The 24,071-nt window shown below is 45.4% G+C and overlaps 1 protein-coding gene across 1 annotated transcript; it reads right to left on the bottom strand.

Annotated features, from left to right (window-relative positions):
* Positions 1–781: 781 nt before the first annotated feature.
* On the bottom strand, positions 782–22,408 carry NT5DC4 (5'-nucleotidase domain containing 4). The gene is made up of 18 exons (XM_072636752.1): positions 22,245–22,408; positions 19,751–19,824; positions 18,737–18,854; positions 17,955–18,050; positions 17,659–17,750; positions 16,989–17,046; positions 15,902–15,995; positions 15,365–15,418; positions 15,064–15,147; positions 13,869–13,901; positions 12,283–12,390; positions 11,396–11,462; positions 10,978–11,148; positions 9,300–9,351; positions 7,639–7,699; positions 5,134–5,310; positions 4,479–4,541; positions 782–1,333 (listed from the first exon to the last, which is right to left on the bottom strand). The coding sequence occupies exons 1-18, from the start codon at positions 22,328–22,330 to the stop codon at positions 1,277–1,279; spliced, it is 1,545 nt and encodes a 514-aa protein (XP_072492853.1). The 5' UTR covers positions 22,331–22,408; the 3' UTR covers positions 782–1,276.
* Between the last annotated feature and the right edge of the window lie 1,663 nt (positions 22,409–24,071).

Genomic DNA, 24,071 nt, shown 5'->3' with positions numbered 1-24,071 from the left:
TGTAGACTGGCTGTGTGGGACCCTGGGCAAGGCATTTAATCTCTCAAGGCTCTAAGCAACTCTCTAAGATGCTAAGTTGTCAATGTGTGGATTGATACATTGGGAGGAAGGGGTTTCCTCACCCGGGAGTTCCCTTTGTTATTATTTGGCTGTATCAGTCATGTCCAACTCTTTGTGACCTCATTTGAAATTTTCTTAGCAAAGATACTGGAGTGGTTTGCCATTTCCTTCTCCAACTCATTTTACAGATAAGGAAAAGTTATAATAATAATGTAGATGAAAAGAGTTTCTACACAGGGAAACCACCAGGGGAACTGGACTTCTCCCCTGAATTGCTCCCAAAGAAAACTTTGACAAATTTTTTTCACATTTTTAGGAGCCATTTTGTGAAGCAGGTAGCATTATCCCCATCTTACAGATGAGAAAACTGAGCCTAAGAGAGATCAAGTGACTTACCTAGGGACATAGAGCTATTGAGTGTTCAAGATAGGATTTGAACCTAGGCCTTTGAAGTCCAGCACTGCCCACCATGCTACCTTGCCTCTTCTTGACTGAAAATTTCACACTCGTATTGAGCTTGTAGTCCACTGAACCCTGTTCCCTCTCAAACTTTCTTCGGGATGAATTAAGCCAAGTTATATCAGTGAGCCCACAGGCCAGAGGACTCAATTACCACAAAAAAACACGTCCCAAATCAGTGATGAATTAGGATTTAAAACTTCAAAATGATGATTGTGATTTGATTTTAATAAGTTCAAAAGTATGATGGTTAGGGTACCTCATCTAACGTCTTTAATGATGTTCTAGAAGGAGCAGAGAACCAACTACAGATGACTATTCCCTAATAACAGTCTACTGGTGCAAAGAAAATAAATGTTTAGAAATAAAAGCAAAATATCCTGTTGGCCATTGCCTCTAGGCTCAGACCAAATTGTCCCCCTTAGAAGATTCTCCTAGTTGTGAGAGCTTCCCTTTCCCAATGCTTTGCATTTATTTCATCTATTTACTTATTATCCTTGTACAGGTATAATCCTCCCCACCCCCAATAGAGAGTGAGTTTCTCTGGGCTAGGTCCCGTTTTGTTTTTTATTTTGCCTTATGTGTCTAGCATACAGTAGGAGCTGAATAAATGCTTGCTGAAATTAATTTGTCTACCCTTCCCATCCTCTTCTGAATTCCTCCAGGACCTCAAAACAAGTCCAGAAATGCCTCAGGTGAAGGAATCCGGGTGCAGTTTTTGTACACCAGCAGATGGCTCAATTATTCCCAAGCAGGCTCAGTCCTCACTGCCCTCCAGGCCCTCCATGAATCCCTGCAGAACATTTGGCATATTCTGAAAAGAGACAAAGAAAACAAGATATTGGAAAATTTTCCACCAAAGGCCACCTGGAAGATCTTATTTCATTTTCCAAATATCTCTACATATACACTATCTATATAACCCCAGACAAAGCTCTTAAGCTCTCTATGGGCCACATTATGAGTGGCAGAAAAGTGTTGGTCTGCACAACAGAGAAGCACCCTAGAGACTACCACATTAAACATTAAATGCCTACTATATAGAGTTCCTACTCTCTTAGGTCTATTATGTGCCCAACACTGTATTGGACAGAGGAAATGAGAGATGAGTCCTGACCATCATCCTTATTAAATATGTGACCTTGGACAGCTCACTTAAACTCCCCAGACCTTGGTAGCCTCTGTTCTACATGAGAGTAAGGGACAAGAGAGATAGAACCATATGGTTCTATGGCATGAACCTGATGCAGTCCCTTCCAACAACAGAATGTCGAAAGGAATATAAATACCTTTGAGGAAGTTCCCTGGAATGTTCTCCCCACTAGCCTCCTCCTCACTCACCTCCTTCTCTCAAAATATCTCAGTTCTTTCAAGACCCAGATCAAAGGTCTTTTATATAAGAGGTTTTCCTGATTCTTGTCACCTCCACCCCAAGTGTTTGTCCCCATTCATCCCAAAATTATTTTGTATCTACTTCATATTGACTTGTCTGTGTATATGTTTCTCCAGTGTAATAAAAGCTCTATGAGGGCAAGAATGGTTACTTCGTTGGGGGGGGTTATATTTCCTGAGCCTACCACATAGTATGTGCTTAATTAATGCTTGTGGAATTGAAACTGAATTGTCCATAGTCCCTAGTCCTTGCAGGGCACAAAGCAGTAATTCCAAATTTTAATTACTGAAAGAATGAATTTGTCTGACAAAATAGTACCAAAGAGTTTGGGTTAACATGTAAAATGGACATCCCAAAGTTGGGGCATTGGATACTCTTCAACTTACTTTGAAAATGGAGACAAATACAGATTTGAAAAGTACTTCCGGACTGATGCTGCCATGTCTCAATTCTTGTACATATTTCCATTTCTTTCCCCAAAGATCAGATCTGAATCGAGGTCCCATACAACAGGTCCAGAGAGCCCACTAAGTAGCATCCAGTGACCTGGAGGCTGAAAGGCCTCAGCACTAATATTAGATTGGATTTATATAAGGAGATCCTTCTCTCCCCTTTAGTAGTAAGACAGTGAGTATTTGCTTGGATTTTTCTTTGAGAAGTGAGAATAGATTGGCATAGCACCATTGATTTTGGTGGCCTCCATTGGGTAGGGCTCCTCCACCAGCCGCAGTATCTCTATGTATTAGAAGATATGGAAGCATATTTTGAACTTCTTTTTCAATTTCCTTAGAAATATTAAGAAATAACATTTCCTCCAGTTTAAAACCCTTTTCAGATTTCCCTGTTTAAAGGTGGGTCAGATAGAGGACATAAAGCTTTTCATAGGGAAATAGATTAAAGATGATAAGAATATTGCTTCCCCTATCCACCTGAAGTGATTGGGCTCTGGAACTCGGTAAGGTCAAGTCTTTCCTTTGTCCATCTCCCAAAGCAATGCTAAGCCATTACTGGGGGATGGAGTGGGGGGTTGTGGAGAAGGGAAGAGACATCCCTTTGTTTACTTGAAGAGAACACTTAAGGAAGGAGTTAAGGAAGGAACAGACCGACGACTAGTGAGTATTATTTTGGCATGCTAACTCCAAACTATATTTTAATATATTGTAGCCCTTTCCTTGTTCAATATTCTTATAAATATAATCTCAGATCTTCTTGGAATAGAGAGATATGTGGGAGGGCAGGGGGAAAACATACCAGTTTAGATGTCTCTCCAATCTAGAAATACTTAGATATTGGGTTAATGTTAAAAGAAATAAAATTGTTTCTGGAAGATTTGTGCCTAAGACAGAGAGCAGTATTCATATTTTTTTTCTTCAATAGGCAGAAAGAACTGTTGCCCCTCTCCAAAAAAAAAAATCATCAACCTATGGCCAATCTGACATAAGCCAATCTGACCATAAACCAATCAGGTGGACCCATAAGTAAGAGTATTTCTTCCCGAAACAGTTGGGGATGAGGAGCAGGCAGGATGGGACTTCACAATCTCCCCTTCAAGTGTAGGAGAAGAAACAGTCCAACCAGTGGGGAAAGGGGAAGAAAAAGACAGCACCTGTAAGAGACAGCACCATGACAATAGGTAGGGAGATTGAGCTACACCTGGACAGGAAGTGGTAAAGGATCAAAGTTCAATTCGTAGGATCCTAGATTTGGAATTGAAAGAGACCTTAGGAGCCATCATGTCCAACCCTGCTAATTTTACAGATCAGGAAACTGAGGCAAAGGGAATTTAAGTGACTTGTCCAGGGTCACACAGTTGAGGTAGGATCTGAACCCTGGTCTTCCTGACCCCAAGTCTAGCTTTATCCTCCATTCCACAGGTAAGAATGGTGGCCAACAAGGAGGAAGGAGTACCACATTCCCTCAAGAGAGATCATGCCCCCTTCATGTCAGCACCCTGAGGCAAAAGCCACTTCACCTCATGTTTGGGACAGTTTTGCTGTCTGAACCTATAGAGACTTGTTTTCAGACTGTTAAGTGTGCCAAAGTTTGTGTTCCACTGATTAACTTTTGAGAATCCAGGGATATAAAGATGATAATCATATATTTTTAAATTATTAAAAATTAAATTATAGGTTTATGTTACTAATTAATTTTAAATAATTATTAATTGTTACTAATTAATTATTAAATAACTTAATTGTGTTACTAGTTAATTATTCAAATAATTGATCAAGTATATATTGATTGAATTGACTGATTGCCATCCACTACCCCAAGATGATCAAGGGAACACAATTGTGAGACGACAAGCCAGGTCTTGGGTTGCAGAGGGAAACTGCCCTGTCCGCCCAAGGCCTAGCCTTCAAAGCCAGTCCTTTTTCACTACTGAGCTCTACAGGCACAGCTGGGAAGAAAGATCCTCACTGTGCAAGACAACTATGATGGGATCAGTGCTCGGGAGCAAAGATACACAATCTGCTTCTTAGCTCTATCTCAATGCAATGTCTTCCTCTTTCCCATCCCACCCCCTTCCTCAGCTTCCCCTCTGGGGCTGCCCAGAGCTACTCACCCTCTGGCCCTTCACTGGGTCCTGAGTAGCCCTCTCCAGCTTCACCTCAGATTCATGGGGCATCTACAGGGAGAAGGAAGATGGAGCTCTGAGCACTCGTGTGGCAAGCGGAAGAGTTCAAGGGAGGTTTGAAATGATGGGGACCAACTCCCATGGTGGCTGCGGCTGCCACCTCCACCTAGCAGAGGCTAAGAAAAGGGAGCCCCTGCTCAACAGCAGCTATGGAGGAGGGAAGAGCATGGGAAGGTCCTACCGTAAGGGGCAAAGACACTCAGAGAAGAAGGAATGGGTAAGTTGTTGTTCAATTGTGTATGACTCTCTGTGACCTCATTTGAGGTTTTCTTGGCAAAGATACTGAAGTAGTTTGCTATTTTCTTCTCCAGCTCATTTTACAGGTGAGGAAACTGAGACAAACAGGTTTAAGTGACTTCCCCAGGATCACACAGCTAGAAAGTATCTGAGGCCAGATTTGAACTCAGGTCTTCCTGATTCCAGAACCAGCATTCTATCTACTGCCCCACCTAGCTGTCATCTGACTAGATTCCTACTGCTTTCCTACTCCACACCTCAAGACCCCTTTACTGTCCACTGTTATCTCCTCCCCTGATAAAGGTGCCCCAGGGCAGAAGTGGGGGCGCTTGACAGGGTCACCCACCAGCACTGGTGCAGCCCTGAACAGGCAGTTGAGTGGGTAATGCAGGAGGTTAAGGATGGATGAAGAGTAGAGGTCTGCATAACGCATCAGCTGGCTGGCAAACAGGGTCTGGCGGAATCCGCAGCGGAACAGGCTTCCCATCTTGCTGTAGCAAAGGTCCATCTCCCGGGTCACCCTCTGGGCAGGAAAGGCAGCACAGGTAAGGACCCCCAGGGCAGCATGGGCCAGGGCCTAACTCGAAGATATCACCATCCTCGTTTCCCACTGTCACTGTCAGGCCTGGTCAGAACGGGCAGGGGTGGGTCATTGGGGGTGCTGAGACAAGCGAGCAAGCTTGCCCCCAAGATGATGATGATGATGAGACGATAATAAACATCTTAAGTGTGTATATCTAGCACCTACTATGTGTCAGGTACTATGCTGTGCACTTTATGATTAGGATCTCCTTTGATCCTCACAGCCCTGGGAGGTGGGTACTGTTATTATCCCGGTTTTACAGATGAGGAAACTGAGGCAAACAGGGTTAAATGACTTGCCCAGGGTCACAGAGTTAGCAAGAGTCTGAAGCTGGATTTGAATTCAGTTCTTCTTGACTCTGGGCCCAGGGCTCTATGCCCTGCAGCAGCATGCTCTTCAGGTCTGCCTTCCTGAGCCCGAGCCCACCAGCACTGAGCTCACAAGAGCCTAGAATATCAAGTCCTTGGCGCAGTGGGGCAAGTGCTGGGCTCTGATTCAGGAAGAGCTGGATTCACCTCCTACCTGAGATACCTGCTAGTTATGTGGCTGCTAGTTTGTGGTTCTGGGAATTTTGTGTACCCTCTCTTAGCCTCAATATCCTCATCCATAAAGTAGGGATGATAATACCTGAGGCAGCCAACCCATCAGTCAATTGACAAACATTTATTAAGTTCCTACTATATACCAGGCACTATGCCAAGACTAAAGATACAAAAAGAGGCAAAGACAGTCCCTGCTCTCAACAAGCTCCTAGTATAAACAAATATACAGGACAAACAGGAATTAATTAAGAGGGAAGGCTCAGGCATTAAGAAAGGCTGGGGAAAGCTTCCCGTAGGAGATTGGAGTTTAGTGTGATGAGGATCACAGAGATTCAGATAGAGTTAGAAGGAACCTCAGAAGTCATCCAATCCAGTCCAACACCGGCATTTTACAGATGAGAAAACTGAGGCTAGCCTTTTGAAGAAGGACCTGGACCAGCCATGTTTCTCCGTCCGGACTTTTTCCCAGCTGCCTTCTGTTGAAACCCTCAGAGCCTCTGTTTGGGGGTCAGGCCCCAACCAACCATCCTTCATTCCCCAGAATTCACACCACGCTGTAGGGCAGGAATGGCCTTCCCTTCCAACCCCCCCCCAACCTTGTATCTGTGTCCCCAAAACTTAGTGTAGTGCCTAGTACCTAGAAAGTGCTTAATGAATGTTTGTTGCCTGGAACACAAAGAAAATTTGTCCAGGATCAAAGGGCTGATAAGCATATGATACAGTGAACCCAGGTCTTCCTGACTCTTCAGTCCAGTACATATGTACACATATATGTGTGTGTATGCATATGTATGTATGTGTGTATGTACGTGTGTGTGTGTGTATTTTGTTGTTGCTGAGTTGTTTCAGTCATGGCCAGCTCTTTATGACCCTATCTGGGGTTTTCTCAGCAAAGATACTAGAGTGAGTTGCTATTTCCTTCTCCAGATCATTTGATAGATGAGGAAACTGAGACAAACAGGGTCAAGTGCCCAGGGTCACATAACTAGTAAGTGTTCAGGTTTGAATTCCAGTTTTCCTGACTCCAGGCCTGGTGCTCTATCGACTGTGCCACCTAGCTGCCCTGATACATAGATTTAGAGATAGATAGATGATAGATAGATAGATAGATAGATAGATAGATAGATAGATAGATGACAGATAGATAGATAGACAGACGTATACTTACTTCTTATCAAATGAGATAACCTACATAAAGTAGTTCACAAATCTTAAAGCCTTTATAAATGCCAGCTTTTACCACTGTAGCAAGCTTGTTAGAAAGCTAGACTGCACCCAAAATCCCACTTTCCCACACTCGATGGAGGGCCCTGAATCTCAGGTTGGGGCCTGGGGCAGAGTAGAAAGCACACTGGATTTGGGAGCGGGGACTGAATGGCTTCCCAGTCCTTCAAGATCTCAGTCTTAGGAACCCAGGAGACCTTCTTTTGAAGCTCTAAGCTACTTGGCCATTGAACCAGCAGGGGGTACTGGTGGCCAAGGAGAGGCAGATGGCAAATTCACTCACTGACCAGTCCAGAGGGACTGACTCTTCAGCACCATCCCTTGCCCCAGGGGAAGCAGTGAAAGCTTAGAGGAAGGTCAGCTCGTCCACCTCCTCCAGAACGCAAGTGCCCAGGCGCGCGCGCGCGCACACACACACACACACACACACACACACACACACACACACACACACACACACATACACACCACCACCACCACCTCCCATTCCCCAAAGTGTTACCTGAATCTCTCTCTTGGTGGAGCTGATGTCCTCTTGCCCACAGTTCCTCCTGTCCATGTGCCTGAGCAGGAAAGAAGACCAAGGAAGGGTCTCAGAGATCACTGCACCCAAAGGGGATGCCAATCAGCTGTTCATATGGCCCTGAAAGCACCTCCCCATCCCCCTACTCCCATATAATCACATATATAAGGATGAATTCTTATGTGCACTTTAACATTTTGAGACTCAGTTTCCTCATCTGTTAATTGGGGCTAACACCAGAAATCCCTCCACCCCAGTGCTGCTGTGAGGCCCAAATAAGATACTATAGGTAAAAAGTTTCTCAAGCATGAGAGTACTATAAAAATATCAGTTGTTATCATTATTGCCTGTGTCTGTCAAAAGAAGCTATTTAGTGCAGTAGAGAAAAGCCCTTTGAACCAGGAAGACCTGGGTGAAAGTCTCACCTCTGATACAAGTGCCTGTGGGACTCTGCCAGGCAAAAACGATTCTCTAAGACAAGAGTTCTTAACCTTTCTTACATCATGGACCCATTTGGTAATCTGCTAAAACTCATGGATGCCTTCTCAGAACAATGTTGGGTTGTTGTTTTTTATTTTTAAGTCATAATTAAAGGAAATACTAAATTTCAGTTAGAGGTTATTGAAAATAGAGAGGTCATTTTTCCCATTCAAGTTCAATGACCCTTCCTTAAGAATCTCTTCTCTATGTTTCTAAGTTGAAGAGAAGCCGCCATTTGCCAGTCAGCTGATGCAATATGTTTATGCAGACCTCTCCTACCATCCATCCTTAATCTCCTGTCCTATCCTCTGTATAATAAACGGATTGGCCCAAATGGCCTTGGAGCTCCAGTTCCGCGATCAAGGCATCCAAGCTCAAGGCTTCAAACGAGAGCAGAGGTCCTCGGTCTGGGTCCATGAACTTGCCTTCCCAATATCTGGAGAACTGCACTTCAGTAGAATTGGTTTTCTTTGTACCAGCCATGTGTTTTATGCATTTAAAAATGTGATTCTGAGATTCCATGGGCTTTGCCAGACTGTCAGAGGGGTCCAGGTTAAGAACTTTTCATCTAGAGCATCCATTGGTCCCCTAGAAGTACTTTTTCCCCCTGACAACCTGGAGTTGGAGGGTGTGGTTAAGGCCTGGTCCTTTTGGGTCCCAGCTATTGAGCATCTCCAGTGTGTGTGTTTATGGATCTATATGTGTCTCTGTCTTTCTCTGTGTCTTGTCTTTCTGTCTCTGCTCTTTCTCCTCCCTTCTTCTCTCTGTTTCTCTCCATGTCTCTCTGTCTTTGTCTCTCTGTCTCTATCTCTTCTCTCTCTTCCTTCCTCTTACCATCTCTCCCTTTTCTCTCTCTCTCTGTCTCTCTATCTCTGTCTCTTTCTCTTTCTGCCTCTCTCTCTGTCTCTGTCTCTCTTTTCTCTCTTTCTGACACACACACACACACACACACACACACACACACACACACACACACACACACACACACACACTGCTCTCTAGGTCTTCCAAAGATTGGACCAAGTAGTGATAGTATCAGGGCAAGGCAGGGCATCCCCAGTAGATTCAACCCTTTCAATCTCCTTTCCTGCCCCTTCTCTCCTCCCCATCCACTCTATCTCCCTCCCCCCAGGAGGCTGACGACCCTGGGGCTTACTCACTGGTACAGCTCCACCAAAGACACCTCCAGCTCCTGTAGCTCCTCAAAAAGCTCTGGGAAATAACAAGGAGTCATCAGGAATGAGCCCAGGCTCCCAACTGCCCCCCAGAGCCCTGTCTCCTCCTGCTGCTGATGTTGTGACAACCTTGGCCCTCAGTCCAGCTCTGCTTTCAGGACAATGACCAAATCACTGAACCTGAGAGCTGAGAAAGACCTCAGCAGTCATCCCATATCTGAGAAAGAATCCCTATTACAACCCATCCAACACATATCCCATTAACCTTTGCTCAAAGACCTCCAGGGAAGAGGAGACTCACTCCTTTCCTTCTAACCCATGTCTCCTACCATCACATAATCAGTCAACTCTCCTGCCCATTCCCATTCCTTCCATCAATCCTCATGTGTCACTGATTCCAGGCCTTCACTTTGCAGGCTGACCTCCTCTGGATGCCTGCCAGCTTATCAACATCTTTCCTAAAGGGTGGTACCCAGAAGTGAACACAGTGCTATAGACAGGAGACCCTAGTACTGTGAGAATATTACCTCCTTTTTGCCTAGAAGTTAAGCTTCTAATGCAAACCAAAATCTTAACTTTCTTGAATAATACATTGTCAGTTCCTATAAAACTTGCAATCCACTAAATACCCAGGATCTTTTTCAGACAAACTGCCATCTAAGTCCTGCACCTCCTCCAACCCCTTGATACTTCTGAGGGTATTTAACACCAGATCATACTGGAACATGTTGTAGCTCACTGCCTTGGGGCAGAAATAAATGTAAAAGTGAAGTCCCTAGGATCATAGTTTGACACTGGAAGAGATACAATTTGGCCCATCCCCTTTGGTTGATGTGCTAATTCGTTTTGCTGAACTGTTTTTTTTTTCTTTTTTATTCTTTAGCTTAAAGCAAACGTTCTTCACGTGTTCTGTGGTCTGGACCCCTCTGGCAGCATAGTGAGGCTGTGGGGCCCTTCTCAGAATAGTGCTTCAAATAACTGAAGGAAACTCCAAATTTCAATGAGAGCTCAATGAAAATAAAAACATGCTGTCCTTTTTTTCCCATCCAAGTTCAGCCTCCTTGACATCTGTCTATACATAGTCCCTCCAAGGGAGGAGCTTACACACCTCCAGTTTAAGGAATGAACTCTAGGAGTTGAGGAGAGGGAGAGATATATTGAAAAAAGATCGTGTCAAATCAATAGATATCAATACCATTAAAAATGTCCTAAATGTCTGTTGAATTGAATTGTGCAGGGATCTTTTTCTTCTGGTCCCAGAAACAGTAAATTTCTGCCATAGTCTGCCTGACCAAAGGGGAGGCATAAGGAGATCAGTAATAAATGCTCTCACGATACTGGAATGCTACATCTTTAGTATCGTGTTCAATTCCTCACCTTTCTCCCTCTTAAAATGGCTCTAGAATGAATCATAAATTCAGTCCTTGGAGTGCCCTGGTCCTTCCCTTTTGGCATGACCAACCCAGCCCTTCAGGTGCACATGGGGAAATGAGCCCTTTGCCATACTGTCCCTGACCTCACCAGTCCACCCTCAGCCTCCTCTAGCAAAGTCCTGGGACCTCTCTACTGAGATGACACCCAACCTCCACCCTACCCAATAATGCTAAGTGCTCCTCTTCCTAATCCTCTCTCCTCCCCACCTTCCTTCTTCAATTCTGCCCACCATTCTCCTGAGCCCAGACAGTCAACTCCCGGGCCAGCTCAGGCACCACGAGGAAGGTACGCCAGCCCTGGCGTTTCTTAGACTTCAGGATGTCCCCAAAGATGTGGTCCCCAATGTACAGGATGTCTTTCCCTCTCACTCCAAGCAGCTCACATACGATATCTGATGAGCCTGGTTCCCAAAAGAAGGAGTAGAGGTCACCATCTTTCCCCTTAGCACCTTTTCCCCTGGGGCTGATGTAGTTGCAAAAGGGTAGTTAGTCCCCTATAATGAAGGGGAATTTTCCATAGTTCTGAGTTCCCTGAATAGGTCATCTGAAGAGATGGGTCCCTCCCAACCAAAGAAATGCAAGCAGAAGCCATGGAACAGTATCCAAGGAGGAGAATGAGGGACCTCAGGGCACACAGAGAGCTCTGACCTCCAGAGTAGACAGCACAGTGTTGGTGGGGTCCAGTGTAGGTGCCTATTCGCAGTTTTCCTGAGTCCTAGTAAAGATTGGAGGGTGGAAGCAAAGTCACTAGACTCAGGAGCCCCAAGCCCTAAGGAAAAGAGAAAATCTCTTTTTTCCAAGTAAGAGATGCTGCTGATGGGGTAAATCTGAAAGGGAAGATATTAATGCAATGGGAAATCATTGTGCTATAAGAAATGATGAAAGAGAAAGTTTCAGAGAAACCTGGGAAGACTTATATGAACAGATGTGAAATAGCAAGTAAAACCAAGGAAATAATTTATACAATAACAACACCATTGTAAAAACAAACAACTTTGAAGGACTTAAGAATTCCAATCAACTCAATGACCAATCAAAATCCCAGAGGACCAATGATGAAGCTTACTACCCACCTCCCAACAGGGGGCGCAGAATGAGACATATTTAAGTTCACATGGCCAAGGTGGGAATTTGTTTTTCTGGACTATGCATATTTATTACAAAGATTTTGTTTTTAACTTTCTCCTCCTCAACAGGGGGTATGGAAAAGTGAGAGGGAGAGAAAATGAATGCTTGTTAGTTGAAAAAAATTAATTTAAAGAGAGAATTAAGGTAACCTCAGCTACAGGTCCTAGAGAGAAGACAGAGAGATTGGAGGATTCCAACTTCTTAGCCCCACCCAAAACACCATGCTAGAGTCCACCAAGCTTGAGAGATAAATCAGACCTCAGCAGCTTTGGGGATCTGTAGCACTGAACCAAGGCTTTCCCAAACGGAAATATGACCATCGTAGTTTCCTGATTCAATGACTACAGTGGACAGAACCAGCCTCCTCCCATCCTCCTCAACACACTCCCCTCTCTCCATTTCATTACCGTGTTGACCTGTCTCAGCACAGTCCCTTCTGCAAAGAAACGTGGTTTCTGGGTGTCCACCACTATCAGGTCAAAATAAGATTTCCAAGACCGTGACAAAGCTTCCACCTGTGTAGAGGGAGCAATACTAGGGATTCAGATTCAGAGAGCCCAGAAACACATGCACGCACAAATGCACATGCACATGCATACACACACACATGCACACGCACATACACACATGCACGCATACATAATTTCAGTTCAGTTCCAAAATTCTGATACTGGCCCATGTCCATGAGTCCTGGCATTAATCCCCATGGGTAAGCTCATGAAGTCAGTGCTAACACTAAAGCTCCTCCCTCACAACCATCCTATGAAGTAGGTGTCTGAAGTGTTAGCATTCTCATTTTTAGATGAGGAAATGGAGTCTTAGAGTGACTAGGTGGTACAGTGGAAAGAGCCTTGGAATTAGAGTTCAAGATCCTGGGTTCAAATCTTGGCTGTCTCATTCATCAGCACTAAAAAGTGACCTTTTCTGGGCCTCAGTTTCTTTATCTGTAAGATAAGGAGGTTGAACCAGGTGACCTCTAAGGCCAATGCCTGTTCCGGAACAAATCCATTCACCTCCCTAGGCCTCAGTTTCCTCATCTGCGAAATGGGGGTTGGGGAGTGGAAGGAAGGATTGAATTAGATCTAGCCTTCTAGCTCTAGACCTAGGTTTCTCAGAATGGTCTAGAATTTCTGTTATGTCTTTGTCACTCCCTCTCACATGCACAATCACACAGACACTCCCAGTTAAACACACAGTCGGTCACGCACTCATGGGTACAAGGTCATTCACACTCCTACAGACTCTCCCACAGGTTTTCAGATGTCCACCTGGGAGGAAGTTAGGAAGACAGTCCTCCTCCCTTGGACCTGTGCCACCCTCTGCTAAGGCTTACGGAATCACAGCATCTCTGGATTTAGAGCCTGCCACTAGAAAAGCCTCATTTATACTTTCACCCCATTACCCGGTGACAATTGCAGGCCATTGCCCCACCAAGCTTCCTCTGCATGGCCTGGCAGAGAGGGAGCAGAAAAGGATTCTAGCTCTAGAACCCGAAAGGAACTCAGACACCAGCTAATCCAACACCCCTCATTTTACAGAGGAGAAAACTTGGGCCCATAGAGGTCAAGTGATTAACCCAAGGTCACATAGGTTAGGGTTTTAGGGTTCAAGTCAGAAGCATTTAAGATTAGGCTTAAAATATGAACTCAGGTCCCCTGACTCACTAGCCAATGATCTTATATCGGAGTTGTATCGTTGCCCTTTTCACACCTGGTCCACCACATCTATGCTGCTTACCCTTGGCTGCCCCCACCTTAAGATAATAGCACTCACACCTTCTTAGTCTTCCTAGACAGGAGGGTTGGAAGTAGGAAATCACCCAAGGTCTTGGGAAGAATGTTCCCTTAGTCTGATCACTGTTGAGCACAGAGGAAAGATGGGAGACCCTCCCCAGCCTACCTCCCACCTCCCCTCCCCCCATCACCACCCTCCCCAACACACACACACATACAATAAACCCTACCCCCACCCCAGGAAAGCATAAAACACTCACCTGACCACAGTCAAACAGATAGTTCATGATTGCCTGGAGGGGACAAGAGGATAGGCCAGGGTGCCAGAAGTCAAACCAGGAAGTCTACAGGTATCTTAAACCCACAAGCACCACTGCCCAAGGCTACTCTCTTTCCTCCCCTCTGACCCCACCAGGAAAATACATCTCAAGTCAGACTTTTAGGCCTGAGAGAGCCCATCTTAATCCTAGGCCCCCTCAAAGAGAAGGAGCCAGGACTAGCACCCAGGTCTCCTCACCACCAACTCCTACTCCTGTAGCCTTTCTGCCTAACTATCTCCCCATTCTTCCTACCCCAACCCAAGTCTTCTTTCTCTCCTGGGGACACATGTACACACATGGCTCCCCACAGCCATAAACACATAGATGTACGACTTCAGAGTTTGGACCCCGTTCCCAGTGGCCCATGGATGTCTAATGTGGTTGTTTGTAAGCATCCTCAGGAGAGATGCCAAAAACCACCAGTGGAGTGCCATGGGGTACAAAGGGTCACAGAAGCTGATGTAGCAAAATAGAACTGGACCGATTTCTTTTGGGGCTAGATTCAGGATCTCATTGGTTTAAGGAATGCCCAGAGAGGAAACCATTTTGACCAATGCAAATTACTACCAAGTCTTAGACACTCGCCTAGAGTCATGAGGTCAGTATGGATGAGAGGCAGAGCTTGAATTCAGTGTTTAGAATCATACCCATATCAATCTAGAAAGGACCTTGGGGGCCTCATTTTACAGATGAGGAAACTGAGACCCAGGGAATAAGGAGAAGGGTTACATTAGTATACACCAGAGCCTTTGGCTTCAGAACCAGCACTGAGGTAAGCTCTCTGAAGTAAAACATTCGACCTCTCCATTTTCACGGTAATGATAATGATGGTAATAACAAAAGCAGTATTTATAGGGTACTTTAAGGTTTGCAAAGCACTTTACACATATTATCCCATTTGATCCTCCTTTACATGGATGCCATGATTATCCCCATTTTATGGATGAGTAAATAAGGCTGAGAGCAATTACATGACTTCCCCAGTGTCCCATGGCTAGCAAGTGTCTGAGACAAGGTTCGAGCTCCATATCCAGAGCTCTGGATACCCACTGCACTACCCACACAAATGAGGCTGCAGAGTCTGGAAGGCTGAGGCCAGCCATCCTCCCCTTCACCCACAGAAGTCTATACTCACATTGGTGTAATTATAGTCACTGTTGGTGGCCAGAAACACTTTCCCAACTTCCTTCATCCTTCCCAATAGGAGAGGAACACGGGCCTAGGGCAAAGAGGTAATCGAATGTAGAGGATGAGGTTTCCAGATTCACCCTGAGCCCTCATCAGTAGACCTCAGCCTCCTCAGTGCCAGGATCAGACCACAAGATGGATATGCTAGTACTGAACATCTGTGTGGGGAGGAAGACCAAAAGCCCTCCTCCTACCCTGCCCTCCACAGCCCCCTCCAGAAACATAAATGCAGAGGAGCCAACTCTCACATCCTTCTCCACATATTTCTCCAAGTTTTCCAAGGTCTTCTCTTTGAGGCAGCCCTGAAATTGAGAGGTGGCATGAGATATTTCAAAGAGAGATTACCTCAGTGCAGATTCTGAAGTCAAAGGCTCTGGTGTATACTAAATGTAGCCCTTCTCCTTATTCCCTGGGTCTCGGTTTCCTCATTTGTAAAATGAGGCCCCCACGGTCCTTTCAAACTCTAGATCTATGAGAGTATGATTCTAAACATTGGATTCAAGCTCTGTCTCTGGCCCATACTGACCTTGTGACTGACAAAGAGGAAGGAAGATGTGTATAGGAAAGGAGGCATGGCAAAGCGGGGGCAAGGACAGGGAGGCCATGGGAAATGAGAGCCCAGGCGAGGCTCTACTTCAGAAGAGATGTTAGATAGGGAGGGACCTAGTGCAGAAGGTTTAAAGGGGAAACAGATGCTCCAGGTTCTCAGAAACATGGGAAAAATCCAAGGTTGGGGGAAGGAAGACCAGATCTAAGAGGGGAGTAGGAGGGGTGTGCCCACTCACCGACAGGTGGACATTGTCCATGGCTTCAGACACATCCTGGAAGAGGCTACGGAAAGACATGAAGAGGTTCCCATGCTGGTAGCCTGTGTCACAGCTAGGGAAAGCAGGGAGAAGGAGGATGAGGTGAAAGATCAACCACTGACTCTGGAGTCCAATGCTTTTACTAGTTGTTTTCCCTGTTAGCATGTAAACTCTTAGAGGCGAGGGACAATCTTCCTTTTATTTGTATCCCCAGCACTTAGTACAATGCTGGGCACTAGGTAAGCACCTATTAAATGCTTTTTCACTTGGACTTAACTACATGACCTTGGACAAGTCATAATCTCCGTAGGCCTCAGTTTTCCCATTTGTGAAATGAAGGGGTTGGACCAGATGACCTCTGATCAATGATCCATGATCCTAAGACTGGGTTCAAGTCCTGTCTCTTACACATTCTGGAGATGGGATGGGAGGCTCCAGACCAGCTTTCTAGATTTATGATACTATTTCTTTCATGAGGGTACAAGAGAGTGTCTGGGGAAATGAGAAAGCCTCCAACTTCCTCTAGAAAGATGAGAGAGGGCAAGGGGGCTGCCCACCACAACAAAGTGAGCTACACTGTGAATTATAGGATTGTACTGCCAGTTAAAGCTGGGCCTGTAGTCAGGAAGACCTGAATTCAAATCTGATCTCAGACACTTACTAGCTTTGTGACCCTGGGCAAGTCACTTCACCCTGTTTGCCTCAATTTCCTGATCTGTAAAGTGAGCTGGAGAAGGAAATGGCAAACCACTCCAATATCTCTGCCAAGATAACCCCAAACAAGGTCACAAAGAGTCGGACATGACCTCAACAACAGCCAGTTACACTATAGGATGGGTCATACTGCAGGCTACGCCCTGTGGGTTATCCTCCAAGTTACCATGCCTGTGACTGTTGTAGCTTGCACTATTAGAGACAATTATTGTGGGCCACCCTCCAAGTGCCCCACAGAGAGGTCAGGCTTGAGGGTTGATCAGAGTTGAGGTATAGCACCCAGAGATTTATCACTCAGTGATCTGGCTTAAGGCCTAAGGGCAAAAACCAGATTAGGGGTTTTGAGACTCACTTAATGTATCTGGAGCAGTTAGTAAAAAAGTCCACGAGGCAGGCATACAAATACGTTTCTGCAGAGGGAGCACAGAGGAATCAGTCATATCTAAGAACCTATCCCTTAGTCCCCATGTGGAGCAAAACCCCACACTCACACCTGAGAGAGAAGAGGCAGGCCCTCACTTAGGTCAAGCCAAGGACAGAGAGAAGATAAGACATCTAGCAGGAAAGAGGCAAACAGCCGCCCCTGAAATTCCCCATGCTTGCATTACTCAGAGCTTCCGTGTGCTTGGCAAATTGTAAGTGCTTAATACGCGTTTGTTGAATGACTGACTCTTCATCTCCCTCATTCTCACTGCCCCCTGCCCCAGCTGTCTTCTCCTGGAGCACCCCTCCTCTGACTTCACTAGCTTCTCCCTCTCTCAGCTTTCTCCTCCAACTTCTCATCTCCCTCTCTCCTAATCTCCCTGCTTTTTCTTCACATCTCTTCTTCCTCCTCCTCATCCTCACAGCTCTGATTTCCCCTCTCCTTTCTCATCTGAATCTCCCAGCTGCCTCCACTCTGAACTCCTTAAATAAAGCCTATTCCAATTTTCACTTTATATGTGTGTGTCTCACATGGTGACAGGCTTAGTAGCCAGCTTGCTGATTGACTGACTGATTAATTTGTTCCTGCTCCCACTCACCTGGAAGGTTGAAGAGAGTGTTGAGAATGTGGAATCTTTGCATGTCATCCCGATGAATGAACTTGCTGGGGTAAACACTCCAGATTTCAGCCCTGGGGTTGAGATGGGTGTGAGGGAATTGGAAGAGGGAATAGGGGAACAGCTCCCCCCTAACCCCAACTGTCCACCTCCTCAGCATAAAGAGAAAATAGGATTCCCGCCTCATTATCCGTCCTAGGATCCCTTCCTCCTGTCAATCCACACCTTGTCTTCATCCTTAAATTGTGAGGGGCCCACAGGCACCACCCAGCACATACTCAGTGAGGAAGGAGAAGCCATGAGTAGCCAGCAATATGTTCCCATGGGTGTCCACCTTCAACAGGTTGCCGTACAGTACATCAAACACTAGGCCCCTGCCAGGACAAAGAAAAGGGATGGAAAGGGAGGAAAAGGAAGAAAGGAAAAGAAAGGATGGGGCCTGATACAGACAAACACTCCAGTCCTAAAAGGAGAGGATGAAGTCATGGAGAAGTTGACTTGGGAGCAAAGCTAGAAGTCTCAGCCACTTCCTCCCAGGCCAGCTCCACTCCCTGCTCCTCCCTGTTCCTTTCCCTCCAGAATTCATGGTTGTCTTTTTCCATCCCCAAACCCAATTCCTCCTTCCTTAAGCCTTTGTCTCCATCCCTCAAATCCAATGTCTCCTCCCTAAAGCCCAGACTATCCTTCCCCAAGTCCATTGTCTCCCTCTATCCCTGAAGCTTGTGTCCTCCCCCAAATCCAATGTTTCTCTCAATATTCCAATCTTTCTCTACCCCTCTCCCCCAAATTCAATGTTCCTAAACACCCCCAGTCTCCTCCACAATCAGTGCCTTGCCCACTCCCTATAAATACTGTCCGTTTCCCCTATATTCCTAGCCCCTGTTCTTCCTAGCAAATTTACTCTCCCTCTTTTCCTCCCCCAAACCACAGTGATTCCCCATTCTTGCTTCTCTACTAACCTCTCTGCCCCTCCCTGAGTCTCCCCTAGGTGGGGTTGTAAGTCCTGACCCAAAATCATGAAGAACCTGAGATGGGTCCTGAAACCAAGAAAGAACAGTACCTGGAGGGGTAGGAAGGGTCGTAGACATAGCGGAGGATCTCATGGGGGTAGCCAACACAGACCAGCCTTTCCAGAAGTAGCTCAAATGCCAGGGCCTCATAATCAGGAGATTTGTACACTAGAGGAAGAAAAAATGGAAGGAGCTGGACTAGTCCCTAAAAACCCATCTCCTCCTCCTAGTACATCCCACCCCACCCCACTCCCAAGAGCCTTGGCCAAGCTAGAGCCAGAGGACACAGCCTTTGGATGCCTGATCTTCCTAGCACTTAGTAGGGTAGGAAGCAAGTCAGGTAGTAAGTGCTGGCTGACTGACTGACCATTCTACCCTACCCTACTTACTCAGCTGGTGAGGTTGATAGATGAAGTTTTTTAGTGTCCAGTTCTCTCTGTACCTGAAGTTATAGCTCTAGTCCCTCAGGATGGCAGAGGTATGCTAAATGACTGGTCCCCAGGCTACACACGAGACACACTCATCTACCCAACTGGTAGCTGGCATAATTAGTTCAGTTTTTGCATAGGGATAGGGACTGGACCTCTGATACAATTAGTATAGGGAAGTCCCACATGAGGAAACTCCCTCCACCAATACAGGCTGGCACCTAGTCTATGAGTTAAGAGTCTTATTAAAAAGTTGGCTAGAACACAGGAAAATTAAGTGATTTGCCCAAGGTCACAGGGCAGAGGTTGGGCTTGAACTGGCTCCAAGAGCAGTTTTTTGTACAGTAGACCACATGTCTTGATTATGTGCATTCATTCAACAAATGTTTATTGAGCACCTACTGTGTGGAATGAGATTGGGGGAATAGGAAGAAGAAAGGGAACGAATGGTTGTAAAGAGTCTAGATTGAGAGTCAGAGGACATGGATTCAAATTCTGACATGACCACTTACTGCAAGGGTAATTTTAACTTTTCGAGTCTCCATTTCTTCATCTATAAAACAAAAGCATTGGACTAGATGGCTTCTGAGGTCCCTTGAACCTCTCTCCAGTGGCCAGCCCCTGAGCTCCTCTTACCAGCTAGAGTGTAGTCCATGTCGAATCCAAAACATCTGATCTTTCCCAGTGCCAGGCTGCGGTTCACAAATACCCTAGGGGAAGAAGGAAGTGTGTGGGTGTCCAACTGCCACAAACTAGCCCACCTCTCCCCTCTGTGACTTCCTCCCTGTAGCCCACTCTCTCCAAAGATGAGTCAGGAATGCTGGGGTTGCAGAGCACTGGTGCTTGGATACACAAGGGTGTATGTTATAGGGAATCCAAGACATCGGGTGGGAGGAAGCAACAAAGTATGTGTTTCCTTCAGTGAGTGGATCCTTCCCCATGGCTGGAGGCTGTCTTGAAGTCAGCTAGAGGGACTAGCTTTCTCTCTTACTTATCTTTCTTAGGGTTATTATACATTACCCCCATTCATGAATTCTACAGGCCAGCTAAAATGGCCTACTTTCTATAGTTGGATGGCACCATAGATAAACTGCTGAGTCTAGAGCAGGGGTGGGGAACACGTGGCCTCGAGGCCACATGTGGCCCTCTAGGTCCTCAAGTGCATCCTCTGACTAAATCCAAACTTTGGAAGGAAGGAAGGAAGATTCCGAGTTCAAATCCAGCCTCAGACACTTAGCTGTATCTGTGTGACCCTGGACAAGTCTGCTGTGTGATCCTGGACAGTCTAACTTAGTTTCCTTAACTTAAAATAGGAATAATAATAATAGCTCCTACCTTCCCAAGTTATTGTGAATATGAGGTAATTGTAAAAGACTTAACAGTGCCTGGCTCATAGTAGGTGCTTAATAAATGCTTATTTCCTTCCTTACACATGATATTCCATCTCCCATCTCCATTTGGACAGGCTTTCCCCCCTTGAATACCTCTACCCCCTAGAATTCCTGTTGTTCAGCCATATTCTATTCTTCACGAATCCATTTGGACTTTTCTTGGCAGAGATATTGGAGTGGTTTGTCGTTTCCTTCTTCAGCTCATTTTACAGATGAGAAAACTGTGGCAAACATGGTTAAGTGACTTGCCCAGAGTCACACAGCTAATAAGCATCTGAAGCCAGGTTTGAACTTAGGTAAAGTCAGGACTCCAGGCACAGAACTCTATCCACTGCACTGCCTAACTGCCCCCTGAGAATCCCTCCTCTCCTTCAAAATTCAGCTAGAGGTTCTCCTTCATCCCTTAAGTGCTACTGCCTCCTCCTACCCCAAATCATCTTGCATTTATTTATTCTGTATGTATTCTATCTATATTTTTGTAAAAGGAGGTGTCCAGTGGGAGACTTCTGCAAAAGCTAAAGGACTGGGAAGGGGTGAAGGGTGATTAAAGACAGATTCATTGATATGTAAAAGGTTTGAAAGTCTACAGTAGCATTCCCCAGCCTAGAAAGGGTGAGAGGCTTTGGATAGCTCGACTGCTTGTAAAAAGACCAAGAAGTCCAAGGACTTGCCTTTGGGGCATAGAATAACATTCATCGCTTTGCACCGAAAGAGAAAACTACTACAAGATCCCATAAGATGTAAGCGAGGCAAAACCCGCAAATTAAAACTAATCACCCTTAGGGCAACACTGGAGAATCTGAGTTCAGGGGCTTTTGAATCTGAAAGAATGTGTCAAATAGAAGAGATAAGCCTCCCCTCGTTCTTTCCAGTCTCAAAAGCCCCTTCCCAGGGTGAATCATTGCACTGAAAGCCTGAGGGTGATCAATTTCAATTTTGTCAGTTTCACTTCTCAGCCTCCAATCCTGGAACCCCGGGGATGAAGGGATGTATGTAAATGTTTGACCTGGAGTTATCTTCAGGAGATATCTGCATCTTCAGTCAGCCCTGAGGTCTTCAAGCCTCCCACCTTTTTTAGAAGCACTCTTTTTATAGTTTCTGGCTTTCCCCTTTACAATTTGTGTTGATGTTTTGGCCTCTGATGACTGACTGTAGTCTATCCCAGGCACCCTCTCTAATACCCTCAACTCACACACTTACTATCTTTCCTAAGAGAACGTAAATTCCCTGACTGCAGGGATGAATGTGTTTTGACTGATTGCATTACCGAGCTCCCTCCATAAAATTAAGAGACTAGGCTCACAGCTTTCTACGGCCCCCCTCAGCTCTGTGACGACTTTGATGTCTGGGTTCCACCTAGAAGCCCCTTTTCTGTTCTCAGTTACTATCTTTCTATACGTCATTACAACTATTGCTAGGGCCTTGTTAGTGTGAAATTCTGGTGTGTAGCCCTTAGGACATGTGGTTGTCTGTAAATGTGTGTTAGCCAAGGTGTTGTTATGGTTATGAGTTGCAGAAGGAGAAGGAAGTATGCTGGAAAGATGTATATATCTGTGTATGAAAGTATGACCTCACTTAGGTGTATGTGGATGTAAGAGGGATGTGTGTGTGTGTGTGTGTGTGTGTGTGTGTGTCCTATTCAGTATGTGTGAGGAGAAGCCAAAGAGTATAAGTCAATTAGAAGATATATGCTTCCCTCCCTCCACCCCAACCTTAAACCCATATGACCATCAGCTCACCGTTGGTTATAGTCTTTTTTCAGCCCCCAGGAAGACACCAGGCTTTCAGGATCTAGATCAAGTTCTCCCTGGTTCAAAGTGGCCATTCCTACCAGAGCCAAGGCAAGAGTTGACCGTCTTCTCTGCCTGCTACCTCCACACTATCAGCAAGGCACAGCTGGTCAGCTCCACATCAGAAACTCTGGACAGCACTGACCCAGAAGGCCACACCCAATCCCTCCCATCTCCCCCATTGTCCCCCACCCCACCCCTATCTTTCACTCAGCCTCTCAGAGAAAGAGTCATTTTCCCCAATCAGATTGTATCTAGAGCATTTCGTTCAGTTCTGGACACCCCATTTTAGTGAAATGGCAACTGAGATCCCCAAGAATAGAAGGCAGTAGAGAGTCCCCCACCTACACCTACCACTGATTTAAGGGTTCACTTGGTCCCCAGTTGAAATTATGGAAGTATAGTGAGAAAGCTCTGGCCCACTATCTCCGAGTCAAGTTGCTAAACTACATTACCCCCTTGGGGGTTTAGAGGTCTGAGGGTACCTCTTCTCCAATGCCATTGGCTTGAGCCCTCACCAGTTATGTTCTTCCCCCTCCCCTTAGTTAGGTACCTGTAACTAGCCCCCAGTTCCATTTTACAACTTTACACCAATTAGCTCTTATAAAGGGAGACTTACTTCAAAGATATAACAAGAACAAAGAGGTTTGTACTTATAAACATTTCCCCCAACACAATTAGTGGTGTAGGCTCTCCTACACTGCCCCAGTCTCTAGGGAGAGTGGGCTCAAACTTAGCTCATATACTATATAACATTGGTCCCACCAAGTTCAAAGTCTAGACATGGAATGACTGACAGATAAATCCTCTTCCCCACTACCGTGAACTCTGGGTCCTGAAGGTCACTCCTTGTTCTTTTGGGCATCAATACTAGGCTTGCTGCAAAATCCAGGTACCAAAATGATAAGATGTTTACTCTACTGACCTTTTGAAGCTCATAAGATCAGAGGTTCCAATCACTTAATTCAAAATGAGAAGGAAGAAGTGCTGAAATAGGCAAAGATAGAACTGTATTGAGAGAGCCACAAGGTTTCTGAGGAGAGAAGACTCCCTTAGTTGTCTCTCACTGGATGCTGTGAAGGAATGAAGGGGTCAAAACTGATTAGCTAAGCAGAATGATAACAGCCCAGGTTCTCCTAAACACATGTTAAGGAATCTGTTACATCTGTATATTACATTTGTCTGTGTAAGCACCAAAGGTCTCTCCAAGAAACTTCCCATAACATGTCATCATGATCATCCCAGAAGCAAGCTCCCCAGAATTTTACAAGCAATGATTTTGCATTACTCAAGAATTCTGATACAGTGTGAGCATACATCAGTCCTCAATTTGTATAAGTAACCCCAAGGGTAAGAGACTGGTATTAGATCTGCAAAGACAATGAATTTATTAGGGAGAAAATGCACTGGATTTGGAGTCAGAGGACCTCATTTTGAATCCCAGCTTGGACACATTACTTTGTGTAACCATTGGCAATTTATTTCCCCAACTTGGACCTCTGTTTCCTCATCTGCAAAATGAGGTGGTTAGACTAGATGGCTTCTGAGGTCTCTTTTAACTCTAAATCTATGATCTTGGGAATTTGTCCTAACTGCAACATGCACCTGCCTCCCCCAACTTGGACTAAGTTCCACTCAGCTCTGTCTATTCCGAGGTTTAAAATGCAATCTCATTCTCATCCAAGATTCCATAAATTTGTCACAATTGGCTCATTACTTTGCCCCCATCTGGAAATACAGGAAAATGTCCAAAACTATAGCTTGTATCTCATTTCT

This window comes from Notamacropus eugenii, chromosome 1 (assembly GCF_028372415.1).
Source record: "Notamacropus eugenii isolate mMacEug1 chromosome 1, mMacEug1.pri_v2, whole genome shotgun sequence".
NCBI lineage: Eukaryota > Metazoa > Chordata > Mammalia > Diprotodontia > Macropodidae > Notamacropus > Notamacropus eugenii.
Note: the sequence above shows the minus strand (reverse complement) of the source record. Positions and strands in the feature narration are given on the sequence as shown.

Coding starts and splice junctions, on each gene's coding strand:
- NT5DC4 (XM_072636752.1), bottom strand. CDS start 22,330: ATGGCCACTTTGAACCAGGGAGAACTTGATCTAGATCCTGAAAGCCTG. Junction 9,352..10,977: donor TGTCTGGGCTCAGGAGAATG/GTGGGCAGAATT, acceptor GTTATTTCCCAG/AGCTTTTTGAGGAGCTACAG. Junction 4,542..5,133: donor TCAGGGCTGCACCAGTGCTG/GTGGGTGACCCT, acceptor TTCTCCCTGTAG/ATGCCCCATGAATCTGAGGT.